The sequence below is a fragment of the Chiloscyllium plagiosum genome, chromosome 12 (assembly GCF_004010195.1).
Source record: "Chiloscyllium plagiosum isolate BGI_BamShark_2017 chromosome 12, ASM401019v2, whole genome shotgun sequence".
Lineage (NCBI taxonomy): Eukaryota > Metazoa > Chordata > Chondrichthyes > Orectolobiformes > Hemiscylliidae > Chiloscyllium > Chiloscyllium plagiosum.
Window position 1 is genome coordinate 82,100,624 of NC_057721.1, and position 20,631 is coordinate 82,121,254.

Sequence of the window (20,631 nt, forward strand, 5' to 3'; positions counted from 1 at the left end):
TGTGTGCAATTCTGGTCTCCTTCCTATTGGAAAGATGTTGTGAAACTTGAAAGGGTTCAGAAAAGATTTACAAAGATGTTGCCAGGGTTGGATGATTTGAGCTATAGGGAGAGGCTGAACAAGCTGGGGCTGTTTTCCCTGGAGCGTCGGAGACTGAACAGTGACCTTATAGAGATTTACAAAATTATGAGGGGCATGGATAGGATAAATAGACAAAGTCTTTTCCCTGGAATCGAGGAGTCCAGAACTAGAGGGTATAGGTTTAGGGTGAGAGGGGAAAGATATAAAAGAGACCTAAGGGGCAAATTTTTCACGCAGAGGGTGGTATGTGTATGGAATGAGCTGCCAGAGGATGTGGTGGAGGCTGGTACAATTGCAACATTTAAGAGGCATTTGGATGGGTATATGAATAGGAAGGGTTTGGAGGGTTATGGGCCGGGTGCTGGCAGGTGGGACTAGATTGGGTTGGGGAATCTGGTCGGCGTGAACAAGTTGGACCGAAGGGTCTGTTTCCATGCTATACATCTCTATGAGTCTATGTTGAGTCCAATGCCACTTATCCTTAAGTCATTCATCTTCAGAATGAACATAAATGTTCACCGTGCACTTTTGCTCTTTATGAATGTGGATATTTTCTTTGTATTGCCCTTCTGGGGCATCCATACTGCAGCTCTGCCCTTTCAAAGGACAATTCCCTGAGTTAAAGGATTTTGGGAGATTGAAGAAAGTCAAACACCAAGAGATGCTATCTGCGCTTTGCTTGAAGTTGAAGTGTTGAGAATGTCAACTGTTTCTCTGGTACTTGGATACGACACTTGAAATCGTGAAGATCTTCTCTACAATTGGCAAAAGGTAATTAAGAAGTAAACTGGCTCAGATTTGTCCAACAGTTGTGGTTCTTACAGCACAAATTACCTCCTTTCTTGAAGTGTGTGATCATTATAGCCTCTCTAAGGTCATTTGAAGCTTCAATTTTTCCAGAACTTTCAAGATGGATCTTGTAACTGAGATATCATTGTGCATTCTCCATATTTCACACCTTAGATACAAATTAGGACCACTGTCATTCACTAAGGTCACAGCTGATCTGATTATAATCTCAAAACCACATTCTTGCCTGAGTTCTAATCAACTATAGGTATGTCCCATTTAAAGTATGCTCTAATACTGTGCTCAAAAACAGAAATTGCTGGAGAAACTCAGCAGGTTTGGCAGCGTCTGTGGGGAGAAAGCAGAGTCTATGTTTCAGAACTTCATGCATTTGGAAAGGCAAGGACTGATTAGGGATAGTCAGCATGGCTTTGTGTGTGGGAAATCGTATCTCACAAACTTGAGTGAATTTTTTGAAGACGTACCAAGATGATAGATGAAGGTAGAGTGGTAGACATTGTCTACATGGACTTTAGCAAGGCCTTCAACAAGGTTCTGCACGGCAGACTGATTGTAAGATTAGATCATGTGGGATCCAGGAACAGGTAGCCAATTGGATACAAAATTGGTTTGCCAGTACGAGACAGAGGGTAATGGCAGAGAATTGCTCGTCAGACTGGAGGCCTGTATCCAGAGGGGCACCACAAGGATCGGTGCTGGGTTCACTTAGTTCATCATTTAGAAAATTGATTTGGATGTAGTTATAGAAGGCTTGGTTGGTAAACTTACAAATGACACCAAAATTGGTGTTATAGTGGACAGTGCAGAAGGGTATCTAAGTGTACAACAGGATCTTGATTCACTGCAAGAGGCTAGAGAAGAAATTATGGGGGCCCTAACTGATACTTTTGCATCATCATTAGCCACGGATAAGGTTTGGGAGGATTGGAGGGTAGAGAATGTTATGCTCAAGAAGGGCTCCAAAGAATAATCTGGGGATTACAGACAGGTAAGCTTAACATCTGTGTTTGGTAAGTTACTTGAGATGATTCTGAGACATAAGATATACAAGCATTTGGAAAGACAGGGTTTGATTAGGAATAGTCAGCATGGTTTTGTGTGTGGGAAATCATGCCTCACAAATTTGTTAGAGCACTTTCATGAAGTGACCAGGAAGGTTAACAAGGGCAGGGTGGTAGATGTAGTCTACATGGATTTCAGTAATACCTCTGATAAGGTTCCACATGGTAGGCTGCTCTGGAAGGTTAGATCGCATGGAATTCATAGATCGCAAATTGGATCCACAATTGGCTTGATAGTAGGAAGCAGAGGGTAACAGTGGAAGGCTGCTTGTCGGACTGGAGGCCTGTGACTTGTGAAGTGCCTCAGGGATCGGTGCTGGGCCCATTGCTGTTTGTTATCTATATCAATGATTTGGATGAAAATGTACAAGGCATGATTACTAAGTTCACAGACGACACTAAAACAGGCAGTATCGTGGAGAGTAAGGAAGGTTATCAGAAATTGCAGCAGGAACTAAATCAGCTGAGGAAGTGGGCTGAGAAATGGCAAATGGAGTTTAACATAGATAAGTGCGAGGTCTTGCATTTTGGAAAGTCAAATCAAGGTAGGAGTTTCACAATGAATAGCAGAGCATTAAGGCGTGCAGTAGAACCTTGGAGTTCAGGTGCACATTTCTCTGAAACTGAAGTCACAGGTAGATAGGGCAATGAAGGAAGCGTTTAGCACACTGACCTTCATCAGTCAGGGCACTGAGTATAGAAGTTGGGAAGCTATGTTGCAGTTGTAAAGGATGTTGGTGAGGCCACATTTGGAGTATTGTGGTCAGTTTTAGTCACCTTGCTATAGGAAGGAGTCAAAAAGTGTGGTGCTGGAAAAGTACAGCCGGTCAGGGAACATCCGAGGAGCAGGAGAGTTGATGTTTCAAGCGTAAGCTCTTCATCAGGACTGTGATGAAGAATAAAAGGGAACCTGAGGGGCAACCTTTACACAGACGGTGGTCGACGTATGGAATGAGCAGCTAGTGGAAGTGGTTGAGGTGGGTACATTAACAACATATAAAAGGCATTTGGACAAATTCATGGATCGGGAAGGCTTAGAAGGATATGGGCTGAAAATGTGTTGCTGGAAAAGCGCAGCAGGTCAGGCAGCATCCAAGGAGCAGGAGAATCGATGTTTCGGGCATGAGCCCTTCAAAGAAGTTCATGCCCGAAACGTCGATTCTCCTTCTCCTTGGATGCTGCCTTACCTGCTGCGTTTTTCCAGCAACACATTTTCAGCTCTGATCTCCAGCATCTGCAGTCCTCACGTTCTCTTAGAAGGATATGGGCCAAGTGCAGGGAAATAGGGTGAGTGTGGATGGACATTTTGGTCAACTGCACCAATTTGAGTCAAAGGGTCTGTCTCCGTGTTGTAGGTCTCTATGACTGGAACCAGGGTAGGGTGTCATTGGGAGAGGGGGAGGGCCATTGAGGGGTTGGCGGGTGGTAGGCAAGATGAGCAAGAGGAGGTGGTGGAGGTGGCGGGAGAGAGTAGGGCGAAAGAGCATGGGGCGACGTGCAAATGGGTAGAAGAGGGAAGGAGCGATTGAGAGGATCACAGGAGAGGGGAAGAGGAGTTGAGAGTCCATAGATGTTTTTAAATATCTGATAAACTGAACTTCAATTAAGTCAGGTAAGATTTGAATTTCTTCAGCTTTCTGTGTGCAGCAGCATGTAATACACAGAGACTTGCTCCATTGCCTAACTTCTTCTCCTATGTCCTGAGATAATCTATAGAAATGCAGCTCCCAAAGACACATTTACATTCAAACATTGATTGGTTTCTTCAATTGCAATGACAACGGCTCACAATTTTTATTCTTCTACCTGACTTGAAAATTTTACAAACAAGAATATTAAATTTTCAATCCTGTTCTAACTTAGTCAATATCTCCATTACAGATTTATATTTACATCTTCTACACTCAAACAAGGCTTCTAACCCTACTATTGAATTGTGCATGTTCATACATTCCTAACTCTAGTTATTGGGTGACTGACCCTTTTTCACATTTAATCTTCTGCAACTCCTGGCCTGTCTACAATGGAATTTCTATCTGCCCCTTCCTCAAAGCATTCTCCTCTCCATTTCTCTTCCAATAAGATTTTCTCAATAATTATTCAGCTAAACTGCTGCTTCTATTACAAAAGCTTCAATATACCTTCTCTCACTGAAGAGTCTCAAAGTTGAACTTGCTTACGCCCCTCCGCCATGCTCATCTAACTCCTCCTGCACTATTCGGTTTAGTCTCTCCATAATGACATTGGTGCTGGTTTGCTTCAAAGCAGTATCGCCCAGGCTTGTTAAATGCGTTAACTGTATGGAGCCCTAGCAAAGCTGAAGGCAACAGGAGTCATGGGAAATCTCTCCGGTACATGTGGTCATAGCTAGCACCTCATGTTGATCAGCAATTATCCCAGGCCTAGGATATTATTGCAGGAGTTCCTCAAGATAGTGTCCTGGGCTCAACCATCTTTCACTGCTTCATCAATGATATTCCCCCCATCCTAAGGTCAGTTGAGGATGTTCGCTAACTCCTTGCTCACTGAAACAGGCCAGGTTCAAATGCAGCAACTAACATTAACATCACACAAGTTGCAGGCAACAACCATCTCCAACAAGTCAGAGTCTAACCATTGCACCATGACATTCAATGGTATCATTATCATCGTCACTGAATACCCCACTATCAACTCCCCGGAGGTTAGCATTTACCAGAAACTGAACTGGATTTACTGCACAAGGAATAAAGGCAAACTACTACAGATGCTGGAAATTTGAAACAAACACAGAGAATGCGGCAGAAACTCAGTAGGTCTGGTAACAGCTGTGGTGTGACAGAAACGAGAGTTAATATTACAAATTTACTATGACTCTTCCTCAGTTCTGAATGGCATCTTGCCTTGCCACCACAGGAAGTGTACAACCTGCACCCACATCCACATCACCCCCCCGCCCCCCCCCACACACACACCTCTGTATAAGGCCCCAAAGGATCTTTCCACACCTGGCAGAGATTTTCCTGTACATCCACCCACCTCATCTACTGTGTCCATTGTCTCAACCCCTCTATACCCAGTTTGACCCAGAGCTTATGTTGAAACACTGGAACTAATCAGCAACCTGGAGTGCTCAAACTCTGCTGCGTGCTCTGTCACTATCCAATTCCTCCTTAGAAAGAAAGTAAATCGCCCTCAGGAAGAGAATAAAAGCACGGGTAAGGTGAGTGAGAGCACGATCGAAAGAAAGTAAGAGGAATGTTTAAGACAGAACAACAGACAGTAAAGAGCAGGATTGAAGGTATTAAAGTGAAAGCAAGCATTGAGGCAGTTTGCACATGAGGGGGTGACAGCACATGAGGGGAATAGGAAAAGGGCATGAGAGAGAAAGTGAGGAACAGGGAGAGACATAATGCCTGAGACCAAGGTAACGAGCCTACTCACTGGTGGCGCTGCAAGCCAACCATATTTCTCTTCCAAATTATTCATGTCTGCATCGAAAGCATTCAGCTGCTGGTAACGAAGGAGGTGATTATCCAGAAGATCAAACTGCCGTCTGGCATAATGGTAACTTTCATTGTTTCCTATTCTCGGGAAGTCCAGCCATTCAGGGTGCCCAAATTCATTGCCTGTAACATGTTAAAGGGTGAGTGAGTATTTTAAAAATTAAAACAGAATAATATGATAGATTCCCTATAGTATGGAAACAGGCCCTTCAGCCCAACAAGTCCATACCAACCCTCCAAACAGTAACCCACACAGACCCATTCCCCATATTCACCCTGACTATGGGCAATTTAGCACGACCAATTCACCTAACCTGCACATCTTTGGACTGTAGGAAGAAACAGAGCACCCAGAGGAAACCCATACAGGCACTGAGAGAATGTGCAAACTCCACACAGACAGTTACCCAAGGCAGGAATTGAACCCAGGTCCCTGGCACTGTGAGGCAGCAGTGCTAACTACTGAGCCACCATGCCGCCCTTTCTTAGAAAGTTATCTTCACACCCAATATCAACCGGTGGAATGGAACAGTTTATGGTACAGATTCTTGTTGTGTTGTGCCACGGCTCAGTCTGTAACTCCACACAGACAGTTACCCAAGGCAGGAATCGAACCCAGGTCCCTGGCACTGTGAGGCAGCAGTGCTAACTACTGAGCCACCGTGCCGCCTTTCTTAGAAAGTTATCTTCACACCCAATATCAACCGGTGGAATGGAACAGTTTATGGTACAGATTCTTGTTGTGTTGTGCCACGGCTCAGTGGGTAGCATGCTTGCCTTTGAGACAGGAGTTTATGGGTTCAAGTCCCAATCTTGAGATTTGAGCATAAAATTGTGACTGACCGTGTAAGTGCAGTATTGAAGCTGTGCTGCACTGTGAATGATGTCAAGTTTTGGATCAGACATCAAGCCAAGGTTGAGTCTTCCCTCCATCAGGGAAGTTCTGTGTTGTGCCCTGACCAATGTTTATCCCTCAATCAACACACCTGAAAGAAGTGACCACAGTTTGTGCTGTATGCATTTCCTACCTTAGCACAGTGACCATATTCCACAAGGTACTTCATTGCCTGTAAAATGCTTCGGGATATCCCAAAGTTGTGAAAGACACTATATTGTTGTGAGCACAATGGAAGAAACGTGTTGTCTTTTGCACCAGTCACAACACCAATTCAATTATATAAGAATAAAACAGAACTGCAGATGCTATAAATCTGAAACAAAAACAGAAATTGCTAGAGAAATTTAGCAGGTCTGGCAGCATCTGTGGACAGAAAGCAGAGTTAATGTTTCATGTCTGTGATCTTTCTTCAGTTGCTGCCAGACCTGCTGAGTTCCTTCAGCAATTTCTATTTTTGTATCAATTTAGTTATTTTGCCTGGTTCCCAATAAGACCAATCATATGCTTGTTAATAGATAACAGATTTAGAATAAAACAACCTATCAACCACACTGCTTTAATAAACACAAAATTATTGATTTATTGTAAAACTAAACTTATTCCACAAAGATGTAGAATTGTTGAACATACAGTGTATATCAGGACAAAACAAACATCCTTTCTTGATATGCTATAACATTCACAAACACACATGCACACAGAAAGGGAAATAAACCTGATTTATCTTTGCAGGGATTAAAGCAAAATACTTCTGGATCATTAAGTCTTAGCACTTAAAGGCAAAGAATGATCAGGCTCGGGATGCTCAGGTGCCTATTGTCTTGATATTCTGACACACAAAGATGGATGACACTGAACACATGCAGTTGTTGCTGGGAGCCTTTGCAGACACAGTCATTCAGGAGATATTGACAGACTCTTTCAGAAACTCCTAAAGCAAAAGCAACTGCAGGACTCTTGGTATCACAATGGACCCACAAGGGTTCTTTTCCAGAAATAGGAGAACAGAGATAGAAGGCTTCTTTCTTTCAGTGACTTTCCCCTCAATTACTTTGAACAATATCCAAAGCAGTAAATGAAACCTGACAATCATAGACCCATGCAGGTGGTCGCTAGTAGACATGGGGTTGTCACAAGTCAGTGAGACAACCACAAAATGTCTTGTTTAAAAAAAAAGTCATTTTTCTTTCATTGACCTGTTCAAAAAAAAATCCACTTGTAAAATAGTCCTTCAAACTAGATCCACAGAAACTTATGAAAAAATAAGTCCATAACAAAATAAATATAAACTTTGATTCCTTGATCTCCTTTCCCTCAACTACTGGTTGAAAGTGAACAGATCAGATCTCACTGAAATCAAGGCAATTGTGGTTAGAAATGGCTCAAGCTTCCAGTATGTTCAAGATCCTGCCACTAGGGTGAGACAGAGAGTTGCCAATTAAACTGTAAAATCAATTTTATTTGTGCAAGGTACCTTGCATGTCAATTAGTTGGTAAAAAGATTTAGAACTGTATTATGCACAGTATTAACAGACAAATACGTTTGACTTTTCTAAACGCCACCTATCATTTAACAGGTAAGGTTACCTCATCTATTTTAAATGGCTGAATAGCAGCAATGAAACAGTACATTGGGAAATGTCACCCAAGGCTGAAAAAGAAATCGCCTGCTAAAATGATCAATATTAGATTCCAAGGCTTAGATGACATTTTCATATTATTTCAAAGCCCAATATATAAGTGCAAAACATAAGGCTGAAGCATTTGCTGCAGTGGTTTAAAGTGAGAGGGGAAAGATTTAAAATAGACCCAAGGTCTGATGTTTTCATGCAGACAGTGGTGCGTCTATAGACCAAGCTGCCAGAGGAAGTGGTGGAGGTGGTACAACTACAACATTTCAAAGGCATCTGATGGGTATATGAATTGGAAGAGTTTAGAGGGATATGGGCCAAATGCTGTGAAACGGGACTAGTCCAGATTGGGATATCTAGTCGGCACGGATGAGTTGGACCAAAGGTTCTGTTTCTATGCTGGATAACTCTAAGTGCTAAGTGGATGGTCCATCTCAGCTTTGCCTGGTAGCCCCCAGTATCACAGATAACAGTTTTCAGCCAATTCGATTCGCTCCATGTGATATTAAGAAACAGTTGAGGTACTGAATACTGCAAAGGCTATGAACCCTGTCAACATTTTGGCAACAACACTGAAGACTTGTGCTCACGAACTTGCTGGTCCCCAGCAAAGCTCTTTCAGGATAGTTCTAACACTGGCATCTCCCCAACAATGTGGAACATTGCCCAGGTATGTCCTGTATATCAAGGCTGCATTCGACTGAGTGTGGCATCAAGGAGCCCTGGCAAAACTGCTATTCAGCCATTTAAAATAGATGAGGTAACCTTACCTGTTAAATGATAGGTGGCGTTTAGAAAAGTCAAACGTATTTGTCTGTTAATACTGTGCATAATACAGTTCTAAATCTTTTTACCAACTAATTGACATGCAAGGTACCTTGCACAAATAAAATTGATTTTACAGTTTAATTGGCAACTCTCTGTCTCACCCTAGTGGCAGGATCTTGAACATACTGGAAGCTTGAGCCATTTCTCACCACAATTGCCTTGATTTCAGTGAGATCTGATCTGTTCACTTTCAACCAGTAGTTGAGGGAAAGGAGATCAAGGAATCTGGGGGCAAACTCTTTGCTGGTTGTAATCATACCTGGCACAAAGGAAGACTGTTGGTCGAGGTCAGTTGTCTCTGCAGGAGTTCCTCAGGGTAGTGTCCTCGACCAAATCATCTTCAGCTGCTTCATCAATGACCTTCCCTCCATCATAAGGTCAGAAGTGGGGATGGTCACCGATGATTGCACAATGTTCAGCACCATTCACGACTCCTCAAATACTGAAGCAGTACATGTTCAAATGCAACAAGATCTGGACAATATCCAAGCTTGGCCTGCTAAGTGGCAAATAACATCGTACCACCCAAATTCCAGGCAATGACCATTGCCAATAAGAGACAACCTAATCACTGCCCCTTCACATTCGATGGGGTTACCACCACTGAATGCAAATACAAATCCGCTCTTCCTCTCTCCTTTCATTGAACTCATTGAATTATGGACTTGGTTAACAGTTTTGTTTTATTCACTCGTGCAACATGGGCTTTGCTGGTGTCCCTGGGTCAAAATCCTGGAATTCCCTCCCGAAGGGTATTGTGAGTCAAGCTACAACATGTGAACTACAACAGTTCAAGAAGGCAGCTCACTACCACCTTAAGGGCAACTAGGCCCAACCAGCAAAGCCCATGTCCCACGAGTGAATAAAACAAAACTATTAACCACGTCCATAATTCAATGAGTTCAATGAAAGAAAAGAGGAAGAGTGGATTTGTATTTGTATTGCACAGTGAAGACTACATAGCGGTTTGCAGGCAGATATAGCTAATTCGAGTGAGCAGGCAAAAATCTGTGAGATGGATTATAATGAGGAAAAATGCGAACTTATTCACTTTGGCAGGAAGAATGAAAAAGCAGAATATTACTTAAATCGAAAATGATGGAATTCGGAGATTTAGTGGTATATATACGTTCAACTGCACTAATCACAAAGTTAATATGAAGGTACAGCACATAATTAAGGCGACTAATGGAATGCATTCCTTCATTACAAGAGGAACTGAATATTTAAGTAAGGAGGTTATGCACCTGTTTTAAGAGGCTTTGGTTAGGTCACATCTCCAATACTCTGTGCAGTTTTGGTCTCCTTATATCAGGAAAGATGTAAATGCATGTCATTCACAGAGGATTTATTGGATCTACATCTAGAATGAATAGGTTGTTTATGAGGCTACCTTGGACAAGCGGGACTTCTTTTTCCACTGGGGTTTGGAAGAGTGACATATGACTTGGTTAAAGTGTATAAGATATGAAATGGTATCTATCAAGGTGAATTTAGAAAGATGCTTGCTCTTTTGGGTCAAGCCAAAACAAGAGGGCACTGTTTTAAAATTAGGGATCACCCTCTTTAGACTGCGGAGAGGAGATTACCTTTTCCTCAGAGGGTTATGAAATTTTGGAACTCTCTTTGGTACAAGGCAGTGGTGTAGGGGTCATTGAATATTTTTGATGCAGAGGTATTCAGGTTCTTGTTCGGCAGGAACGGCAAAGGTTATCAGGCAAAGATGGGAAATCGAAATCAAAAAGATCTGCCACGGCACAGCAGACCCAAGAGGCCAAATGGCCTGCGTCTTTCAGATGTTCCCCAACCATTCCTACGTGTAACTTTTGCCTGTTTGCTCATGATTTTAAGTCTATGCCCTCTCCTCTTTGATGCATTGAGGTGTGGGAACATTTATTGGACAAACATATAAATGAAAGATGTTGGTGTTAAATACTAGCTGAACATATGACTCCCTAGTTTTGGCCACTTTCAGCAGCAAATTTGAATATCTGGTTACAACCTGAACAAAACTCAGAAAAAAAGGGTGTTATGGAAGTACGAGTTATTGCTTTACTCCATCTTTTATAATTTCGGGGATTTTATTAGCGCTGAATTGTTTTTTTTTCAAACTAGTCCAGCCAACTGCTGGATGGTGGTCCATAGCATATCGTGTCTAGCAATCTCCGACAGATGGAGCACTTCACTTAGCAAATAAAATAGCTTTAAGGGGCAGCGTGACAGAAACAGAGAAAGAGAAAGTGTTTTGTAATTGTGTGCTATTTATATTGCATTCTAGTGCTCTTAAGCTACCTCCTGAAAGCTGAACTCAAAAGCTAAGTGGCTGTAAACAAGAGTATCAACAACAAGGTGTAAAAAATTAGTGACCTGCATTTTGTGTTTCTTTCAGATGGAGAATATCTTGTTTGGAAGCTCATGGCCAGCTCGGTAATACAAACAAATAAATGAGCAATTTTATTGAAAGATATTCCTTTATCTTGTTTCTTGCGGTTAAACAAAAACAATCTGGTTATCGTCTGACTGTTGCTTACAGGGGCTTGTTATGCACAAATTTAAATTTCAAAGGAAATCAATTTGAAATGTTAACTGTTTCTCTCTCCACAGATGCTGCCAGATCTGCTCAGTATTTCCCTTAGTTACAGTTCATATTTCACTTTTCACACAAAAAAAAGTGCTTGGCAATGCTTTCCTGTTTGTTGGACTGTGTGCTGCTTTTGCCTAAATAACAGTGATCACACTTTGATTGTAAGACATCTGAATATTTTGATATTTTAAAATGCTATAAAATGCAAGCTCGTTATTTCTTTTTTTTTGTGGAAAGGTATCAAGGAAAGTGGAGATGGCTGTGGGTATAACGGAGATGAAGAAAGGTATTGTGATGAAAGATGAAAAGGACTGAATCCGTTGCCTTCATTTATAACAGACTGAACTGCAGCGAATCTGCAGTAGCTTGCATTGTGATATGATTTACAGTACCAGGGACTTTTCCTTATCTATCTATATTCAGCATGGTTTCTGCTCATTGTGGAGATGACGTAAAACTTCTGCACCTGTAATGGACATTTATGGACTCTATCCTCCCACCTGATCTGATCTTAGGAATATTGGACACCACCCAGGACAAAGCAGCCAACTTGACTGGCACCAGATCCACAAACATTCAGATCCTGCACTACAGCAGCAGATATATGATAACATGACCTGTCCAGGGCACTCATCATCCTGACTTGGAAATAAGTTGCTGGGTCAAAATCCTGGAACTCCTTTCTCCAAGGGCATTATGGGACGACATACAGCACACAGACTGCAATGGTTCAAGATGGCAGCTCATCACCACATTCTCAAAGGAAACTAGAGACAGGCAGTAACTGCTGGCTAACCAGAAATGCCCATATCCCATGAATAAATATTTAAAAAATAAAGAAATATTTGGACTTGCGTGACGGAGAGAGGTTTCTTCTTGCCACTGGCTAACTGAGAAACTGGTGAGATCTTCTGTCTCGAGCAATGAGTTATTGGGACAAGAGTAAGAACCACCAATTGGAGGTTATCTACGTAGTAAAGCACTCTAAACTTCACTCATAACATTCTAGGTGCAGAAAGTTCAAAATATGACGTGAATGAAAATGAATCCATATTCTATCACATGATACCAATTTATTTTCAAGGCAGGATTCAGCAGTACATTAGCTGTTACTGGACTGGTGAAAACCCTGGTCTATTTTTAAAACGTGATTCACTTTACCAAGTTTCCAAAAATTTCTTTTAGAGGTTTTATCAGTAAACATGACCATAACAATATGTTATACAAATTCAACAGGTTCACTGATGACCCTAAAGGAAACCTACTATCACTACACAGTCTCGGTTCATAAGAGACTGCAGCCCCATGTCAATGTCACTGCTCCCAGTTTCAGGATATTAGGCATGAGCAATAAATGCCGGCCTGGACAGCAACACCAACATCCAGTAGAGAGATGGGAAAATAATACAACAGATTTTCACATCTGATATATATCTAAAATTATACAGTAATGAGAAAGACAGAGTTCCAACAAGGTGGGAAGCACAGCAATTGCTACTTCTGCAAACAGTAATTATGTGAAACAAATTTTGGGTTTCAAAAACATGTAGATGAAAGCTCTCTAAAGTGGAGTGGTTTGCAGGGCAGGGGAAGGAGGCAGTCTTCTTTTGGTCCTCACTGAACACGACACCTCGCCTTTCCTTTTCAATGTTGTTCCCAACTTAGACCACAACAACTGGATCCAATCCTTCCAACTTGTTTTCCAAGTTGTTTGAAAAGGTCTGGAGAAAGTGAGCACTGCAGATACTGGAGATCAGGATCAAAACGTGTGGCGCTGGAAAAACACAGCAGGTCAGACAGCATCCGAGGAGGAAAGTCGACGTTTTGGGCATAAGCCCTTCATCAGGAATGCTGAACCCAGAAGAAGTTAAACCAGGCAGGAAGGAAGAGATGCACAAAATTGTGATTTCTAATCACTCGTAGACCTTGATGTTGGGCTCAATTTACAGGAAACATTTGATTGAAGGAAACCTATTTGTGTTTGGATTTGGATTTGGATGTGAGCATAAGAGGTAGAGTTAGTAAGTTTGCAGTTGACATCAAAATTGGAGGTGCAGTGGACAGCAAAAGTGACCTCAGATTACAACAGGATCTTGATCAGCCAATGGCAGATGAAGTTTAATTTAGATAAATGTGAAGAGCCGCATTTTGGGAAAGCAAATCTTAGCAGGACTTATACACTTAATGGTAAGGTCCTAGGGAATGTTGCTGAACAAAGTCACCTTGGAGTGCAGGATTATAGCTCCTTGAAAGTGGAGTCGCAGGTAGATAGGATAGTGAAAAAGGCATTTGGTATGCTTTGGTCAGAATATTGAGTACAGGAGTTGGGAGGTCATGTTGCGGCTGTACAGGACATCGGTTTGGCCACTGTTGGAATATTGCGTGCAATTCTGGTCTCCTTCCTATCAGAAAGATGTTGTGAAACTTGAAAGGGTTCAGAAAAGATTTACAAGGATGTTGCCAGGGTTAGAATCATTGGGGACATTTAAGCGACTGCTGGACATGCACATGGATAGCAGTGAGTTGAGGGGTGTGTAGGTTAAGTTACTATATTTTACATTAGGATTAAATCTCGGCACAACATCGTGGGCCAAAGGGCCTGTTCTGTGCTGTACTTTTCTATGTTCTATGTTCTAACATCATCAGAGCCACTTGACTAAGTCTCACACACTAACTTGGTACTATCGATGACTCCTTCCTATGAGATAGGAGTACATTCAGGCAGAATCCGTGTTACATTCCAGGCTGACTGCTCTGCTATAGCACATAGTCCTTTGTACAGCTCCAGGTGGAGTACCCAATAAAGTGAAGGCTAATTCCTAGGTGAAGTACAGGAAGAATTTCTGGTACAGAACATGACTTGGAGATGCCAGTGATGGACTGGGGTGAACAAAGTTAAAAATCACACAACACCAGGTTATAGTCCAACAGGTTTAATTGGAAACATTAGCTTTCAGAGCTTGATGCAGGAGCGACGCTCCAAAAGTTAGTGCTTCCAAATAAACCTGTTGGGCTATAACCTGGTGTTGTGTGATTCTTAACTTTGTACAGAACAGTTTGAGAACCCAGTGGAGGCAGAGTGAACTGTATTGTACAGGTGGAGTTCCCAGTATCCCACAGGCAGTGTCCTCATTCAGGGCAACATCTCCAACATCGAGGTACTAGTTACTGTCAATTAGCTACTTTCGACAGGCCATACTCACCACACTCCTGATCGAGAGCTTCTAGCTCAGTCCACTGGATTTATCACAGCCAGTGCTTACCAGGAGAGCAGAAGACTCGCTTCACCATTGTCCTTAAAATCTCCCTGGAAAAATGCAACATCCTCGCTGACTCATGGGAAACTGCAAAGGTACCAACCATCCGACATGCTCAGGTAGACATCAACAACAGAGGCAGCACGAAAACACATGGGAGCCCCACTCACCCTCCACCTCAAACACTTGCCTGCAGGTGATCGCTGGTTCTAGATTCTCCCAAAGTAGGTAGCAACCTCTCTGTATCTACCCCATCCAGACCCTTCAGGATTCAATAGGGTTTAATCAAGTCATCTCTTATATTTCTGACCACCAGTACAGGCGGGGTGACCGGTGAAGTACAGGTGGGGTGCTCGGTGAGGTACAGGCGGAGTGCTCGGTGAAGTACAGGCGGTATGCCTGATGAAGTACAGGTGGGGTGCTCTGTGAAGTGCAGGCGAGGTGACCGGTGAGGTACAGGTGGGGTGCTCGGTGAGGTACAGGCGGGGTGCTCAGTGAACTACAGGCAGGGTGCCCAGTGAAGTACAGCTGGGGTGCTCGGTGAAGTCCACACAGGGTGCCCAGTGAGGTACAGGCGGTATGCCTGATGAAGTACAGGTGGGCTGCTCGGTGAAGTGCAGGCAGGGTGCGCGGTGGGGTACAGGCGGGGTGCCCAGTGAAATACAGGCGGTATGTCTGATGAAGTACAGGTGCGGTGCTCGGTGAAGTACAGGCAGGGTGCCCAGTGAAGTACAGGCGGTATGCCTGATGAAGTACAGGCGTTATGCCTGGTGAAGTACAGGTGGGGTGCTCGGTGAGGTACAGGTGGGCTGCTCGGTGAAGTACAGGTGGGGTGCTCGGTGAGGTACAGGCGGGGTGCTCGGTGAATTACAGGCGGTATGCCTGATGAAGTACAGGTGGGGTGCTCGGTGAAGTGCAGGCGAGGTGCCCAGTGAGGTACAGGTGGGGTTCTCGGTGAGATACAGGAGGGGTGCTCAGTGAAATACAGGCGGTATGTCTGATGAAGTACAGGTACGGTGCTCGGTGAAGAGCAGGCAGGGTGCCCAGTGAAGTACAGGCGGTATGCCTGATGAAGTACAGGTGGGGTGCCCAGTGAAATGCAGGCAGGGTGCCCAGTGAGGTACAGGCGGGGTGCTTGGTGAAGTACAGGTGGAGTGCTCGGTGAAGTGCAGGCAGGGTGCTCGGTGGGGTACAGGCGGGGTGCTCAGTGAAATACAGGCGGGTGCTTGGTGAAGTTCAGGTGGGGTGCTCGGTGAGGTACAGGCGGGGTGCTTGGTGAAGTGCTGGGGCAGTGCCCGGTCAAGTGCAGACGAGGTGCCCAGTGAGGTACAGGTGGGGTGCTCGGTGAAGTACAGGCAGGTTGCCCGGTAAAGTACAGCTGGGGTGCCCGGTGAAGTAAAAGTGGTGTGCCTGATGAAATACAGGTCGAGTGCTTGGTGAAGCACAGACGGTGTGCTCGGTGAAGTACGGGGGGGTGCTCGGTGAAGCGCAGGCGGGGTGCCTGGTGAAGTACAGGTGGGGTGTCCGGTGAAGTACAGGCGGTGTCCCCGGTGAGGTGCAGGTGGGGTGCCTGGTGAAGTACAGGCTGGGATACCCCAATAGCAGCAGAGAGATGGAATAACATTGAACAGCAGATCTTGGAAAGGTGCAGATGTAACAGAGCTGTTGTTATGCGTGACTTCAACTTCCACCTGACGAGGGAGTCATGGAGGGAGTGGTCTTCCAGTTTCCTCATTTCCCCTTCCCTCACCTTGTCTCAGTCCCAACCCTCGAACTCAGCACCACCTTCCTCCTGACCTCTCCGCCCCCACCCCCACTCTGGCCCATCACCCTCACCTTAACCTCCTTCCACCTATCGCATTTCCAACGCCCCTCCCCCAAGTCCCTCCTCCCTACCTTTTATCTGAGTCTGCTGGGCACACTTTCCTCATTCCTGAAGAAGAGCTCATGCCCGAAACGTCGATTCTCCTGCTCCTTGGATGCTGCCTGACCTGCTGCATTTTTCCAGCAACACATTTTCAGCTCTGAAGGTTGAGGAAACAAGGTTCTGGCACAGCTTTACAGGATTATAGGGTATCTAGGAAAGAATTCAAAAATGGACTGAGGAAAGTGAGGAGAGGGCATGAGAAAGCCTTGGTGGGAAGGATTAGGGAAAACCCAAAGGCATTTTACACTTATATAAGGAATAACAGAACAATCAATCAGAGAGAGGGTAGAGTCGGTCAGGGATAGTGGAGGGAACTTGTGCCTAGAGTCTGAAGAGGCGGGGAGGCTCGAAATTAGCTTTTTGCTTCAGTATTCACTAGAAAACAGGGCCTTGTTGACAATGAGAACACCGTGGACCAGGTTAATAGGCTTGAACAGGTTGATATTAAGAAAGTGGATGTGCTGGACATTTTGGGAAGCATCAAGATAGATAGGTCCCCAGGGCAGGATCATATATATCCAAGATTACTATGGGAAGCGAGGTTTGAGTTTTCTGACCCTCTGGTGATGATCTTTGCATCCTCACTCTCCACGGGAGTAGTACCAGATGATTGGAGGGAGGCAAATGTTGTTCATCTGTTCAAGAAAGGGAATAGACAAATCCCTGGGAATTACAGACCAGTCAGTCTTATATCTGTGGTAAGCAAGGTACTGGAGAGGATTCTGAGAGATAAATTTATGACTAATTGGGAAAACATAGTTTGATTAGAGATAGTCAGCATGGCTTTGGGAGGGGCAGGTCATGCCCCACAGGCCTTATTGAGTTCTTTGAGGATGTGACAAACAAGTTGACGAAGGTTGAGCAGTGGATGTGGTGCGTATGGATTTCAGTAAGGCATTTGATAAGGTTCCAGGAGAATCAACGTTTCGATTCCTGAAGAAGGGCTTATGCCCGAAACGTCGATTCTCCTGTTCCCTGGATGCTGCCTGACCTGCTGCGCTTTTCCAGCAACACATTTTCAGCTCTGATCTCCAGCATCTGCAGATCTCACTTTCTCCTCCCATTTGATAAGGTTCCCCATGGTAGGCTCATTCAGAAAGTTAGGAGTATCAGACACAGGGAAATCTGGCTGTCTGGATACAGAATTGGCTGGCCGAAAGAAGACAGTGAGTGGTAGTGGATGGAAAGTATTCTGCCTGGAGGTCAGTGACCAGCGGTGATCTGTTCTTGGGCATCTGTTCTTTATAGTTTTTATAAATGGCTTGGATGAAGGAGTGGAAGGGTGAGTTAGTAAGTTTGTTGATGACACAAAGGTCGGTGGTGTTGTGGATAGTGTCGAGGGCTGATAAAGGATACAACAAGGCATTGACAGGATGCAGAACTGGGCTGAGAAGTGACAGATGGAGTTCAACCTTGATAAATGCGAAGTGATTCATTTTGGGAGGTTGCATTTGAATGCTGAATACAGGGTTAAAGGCAGGATTCTTGGCAGTGTGGAAGAACAGCAGGATCTTGGGGTTCATGTACATAGATCCCTCAAAGTTGCCATCCAAGTTGAGAGGGTTGTTAAGAAGGTTTCTGATGTTTTGGCTTTCATTAACAGAGGGATTGAGTTTAAGAGCTGCTAGGTTTTGCTGCTGCTCTATAAACCCCTGGTTAGACCACACTTGGAATATTGTGCCCATTTCTGGTCGCCTCATTATAGGAAAGATGTAAATACTTTAGGCAGGGTACAGAGGAGATTTACCAGAATGCTGCGTGGATTGTAGGACTTGTCTTCTGAAGAGAGGTTGAGTGAGCTCGGGCTTTTCACACTGGAGAGAGTGAGGAAGAGAGGTGACTTGATGGAGGTGTACGAGGTAATGAGAGGCATAGATTGAGAGGATAGCCAGAGACCTTTCCCCAGGGCTGTCACGAGGGGGTCATAATTTTAAGGTGATTGGAGGAAGGTATAGGGGAGATGTCAGAGGTAGGTTCTTTGCAAAGAGAGTGGTGGGTGCGTGGAATGCACTGCCAGCGGTGGTAGTCAAGTCAGATACATTAGGACATTTAAGCGACTGCTGGACAAGCACATGAATGGCAGTAAATTGAGGGGTGTGTAGGTTAGCTTGTTCTTAGATTAAGATAAATGCTTGGAACAAAATCATGGGCTGAGGGGCCTGAACTGTACGGTACTGTTCTATGTTTTATGTTCTAAAGTATAGGGGGAGCTCCCAGTGCAGTACAAGCAGGGTCCCTGGTGAAGTATAGACAGGGTGCCCAGTGAAGTACAATGAGTGAGTGGGCAAAGGTCTGGCAGATGGAATACAATGTTAGGAAATGTGAAGTCACCCATTTTGGTAGGAGTAATAGTAAAAATGACTATTACTTGAGTGGTAAAACATTGCAGCATGCTGCTCTGCAGAGGCACCTGGGTGTCCTTGTGCATGAATCACAGAGGGGTTGATCTGCAGGAACGAGTAATTAAGAAGACAAATGGAACTTTGTCCTTCATTACTAAAGGATTGAGTTTAAAAGTAGAGAGAGTATGTTGCAACTGTACAGGGTGCTGGTGAGGCCACATCTGGAGTACTGTGTGCAGTTTTGGTCTCCTTACTTGAGAAAGGATGGACTGGCACTAGATGTGGTGCAGAGGAGGTTCACTGGATGCCAATGATACAAAGGTCAGTGGTGTTGCAGAGATTGTCAAGGGCTGATGAAGGATACAACAAGACATTGACAAGATGCAGAACTGGGCTAAGAATTGGCAAATGGAGTTCAATCTGGATAAATGTGAAGTGATTCATTTTGGAAGATTGAATTTGAATGCAGAATACAGGGTTAAAGACAGGATTCTTGGCAGTGTGGAGGAACAGCAGGATCTTGGGGTCCAGATACATAGATCCCTCAAAGTTACCACCCAGGTTGACGGGATGCTGTCTGGATTGGAGGGTGTGTCTTCTGAAGAGAGGTTGAGTAAGTTAGGGCTTTTCATACTGGAGAGAAGAAGGAAGAGAGGTGACTTGATGGAGGTAATGTGAGTTACAGCTAGAGTAGATAGCTCTTTTCTACAGGGCAGAAATGGCTATCACGCGGGGGGCATAATTTTAAGGTGATTGGAGGAAGGTTTAGGGGAGATGTCAGAGATAGGTTCTTTACACAGAAAGTGATGGGTGTGTGGAACGTACTGCCAGCAGTGGGAGTAGAGTCAGATACATTAGGGACATTTAAGTGACTGCTGGGCAAGCACTTGGATGGCAGTAAATTGAGGAATGTTAGGTTAGCTTGTTCTTAGATTAAGATAAATGCTCGGAATAACATTGTGAACTCATGGTGTCTGTTCTATGTTTTAAGGATGCAGGACTTTAGTGTGCAGAATGGTTGCCATATATCCCACCATGACTCACTTCTGAAGTCATAGCTAAAGATCAATATGTGAATGAATGTTCAATAACATCAAGTTAACTTTTCTGAACTTAAATATGAGATACAGAAACCCAGTTTCTCTATTCTCATCATAGATATAACCTGCATAAAATAAGAATGTACAATATTAAAGAATACGATCTGATAAAGTAATATAATTAAGTAAAGACTGGGAAAGGGAAATAGTGTAATGTTAACATAAGGGAAGCAAGTTTAAGACCAAGTAAAAAGGAAAGACTTAATTAGTTTAATACCTGGCAGCACAGGTTGGGGGCGGGGGCTCTAGTGGAATGTGTGGCCTGCAGTATGTGGGACATCATGGACCCTACTAGTATCTTAGACAAACACATCTTGAGAACTTGAGCTCTGCGTTTTGCAACTTGAGTAGTGGTTGGAGACACTATGGCACATTTGTGAAGCTGACAGCTCCCTGATCACATGCTCAGAAAGGTGGTCACATTTCAGCTTAAGGGAGGGAGGGAATGGGTGACTGCTAGGCACTCCAAGAGATGCAGAGTTTGTGCAGGAATCCTGAACAAGCCTCCTCATAAATCGATTGTGCACTTAGGAAGCTGACGAGGGCACTGGATTCTTAAGGGAGTCAGTCAAAGCAACGTTTATGGCATTGTCGGAGGCTCAGCTATAGAGGAGGGGAGAAAGACAA

The 20,631-nt window shown here is 44.0% G+C and overlaps 1 protein-coding gene across 1 annotated transcript in view; it reads right to left on the minus strand.

The window, feature by feature from the left end:
- Nucleotides 1-20,631, minus strand: part of gbe1b (glucan (1,4-alpha-), branching enzyme 1b) — a 611,336-nt gene that overhangs the window by 86,052 nt on the left and 504,653 nt on the right. Inside the window, exon 13 of the mRNA XM_043701429.1 lies at nucleotides 5,376-5,560. Within this exon, the coding sequence (XP_043557364.1) occupies nucleotides 5,376-5,560 (185 nt within the window). The remainder of the gene's footprint in view (nucleotides 1-5,375; nucleotides 5,561-20,631) is intronic.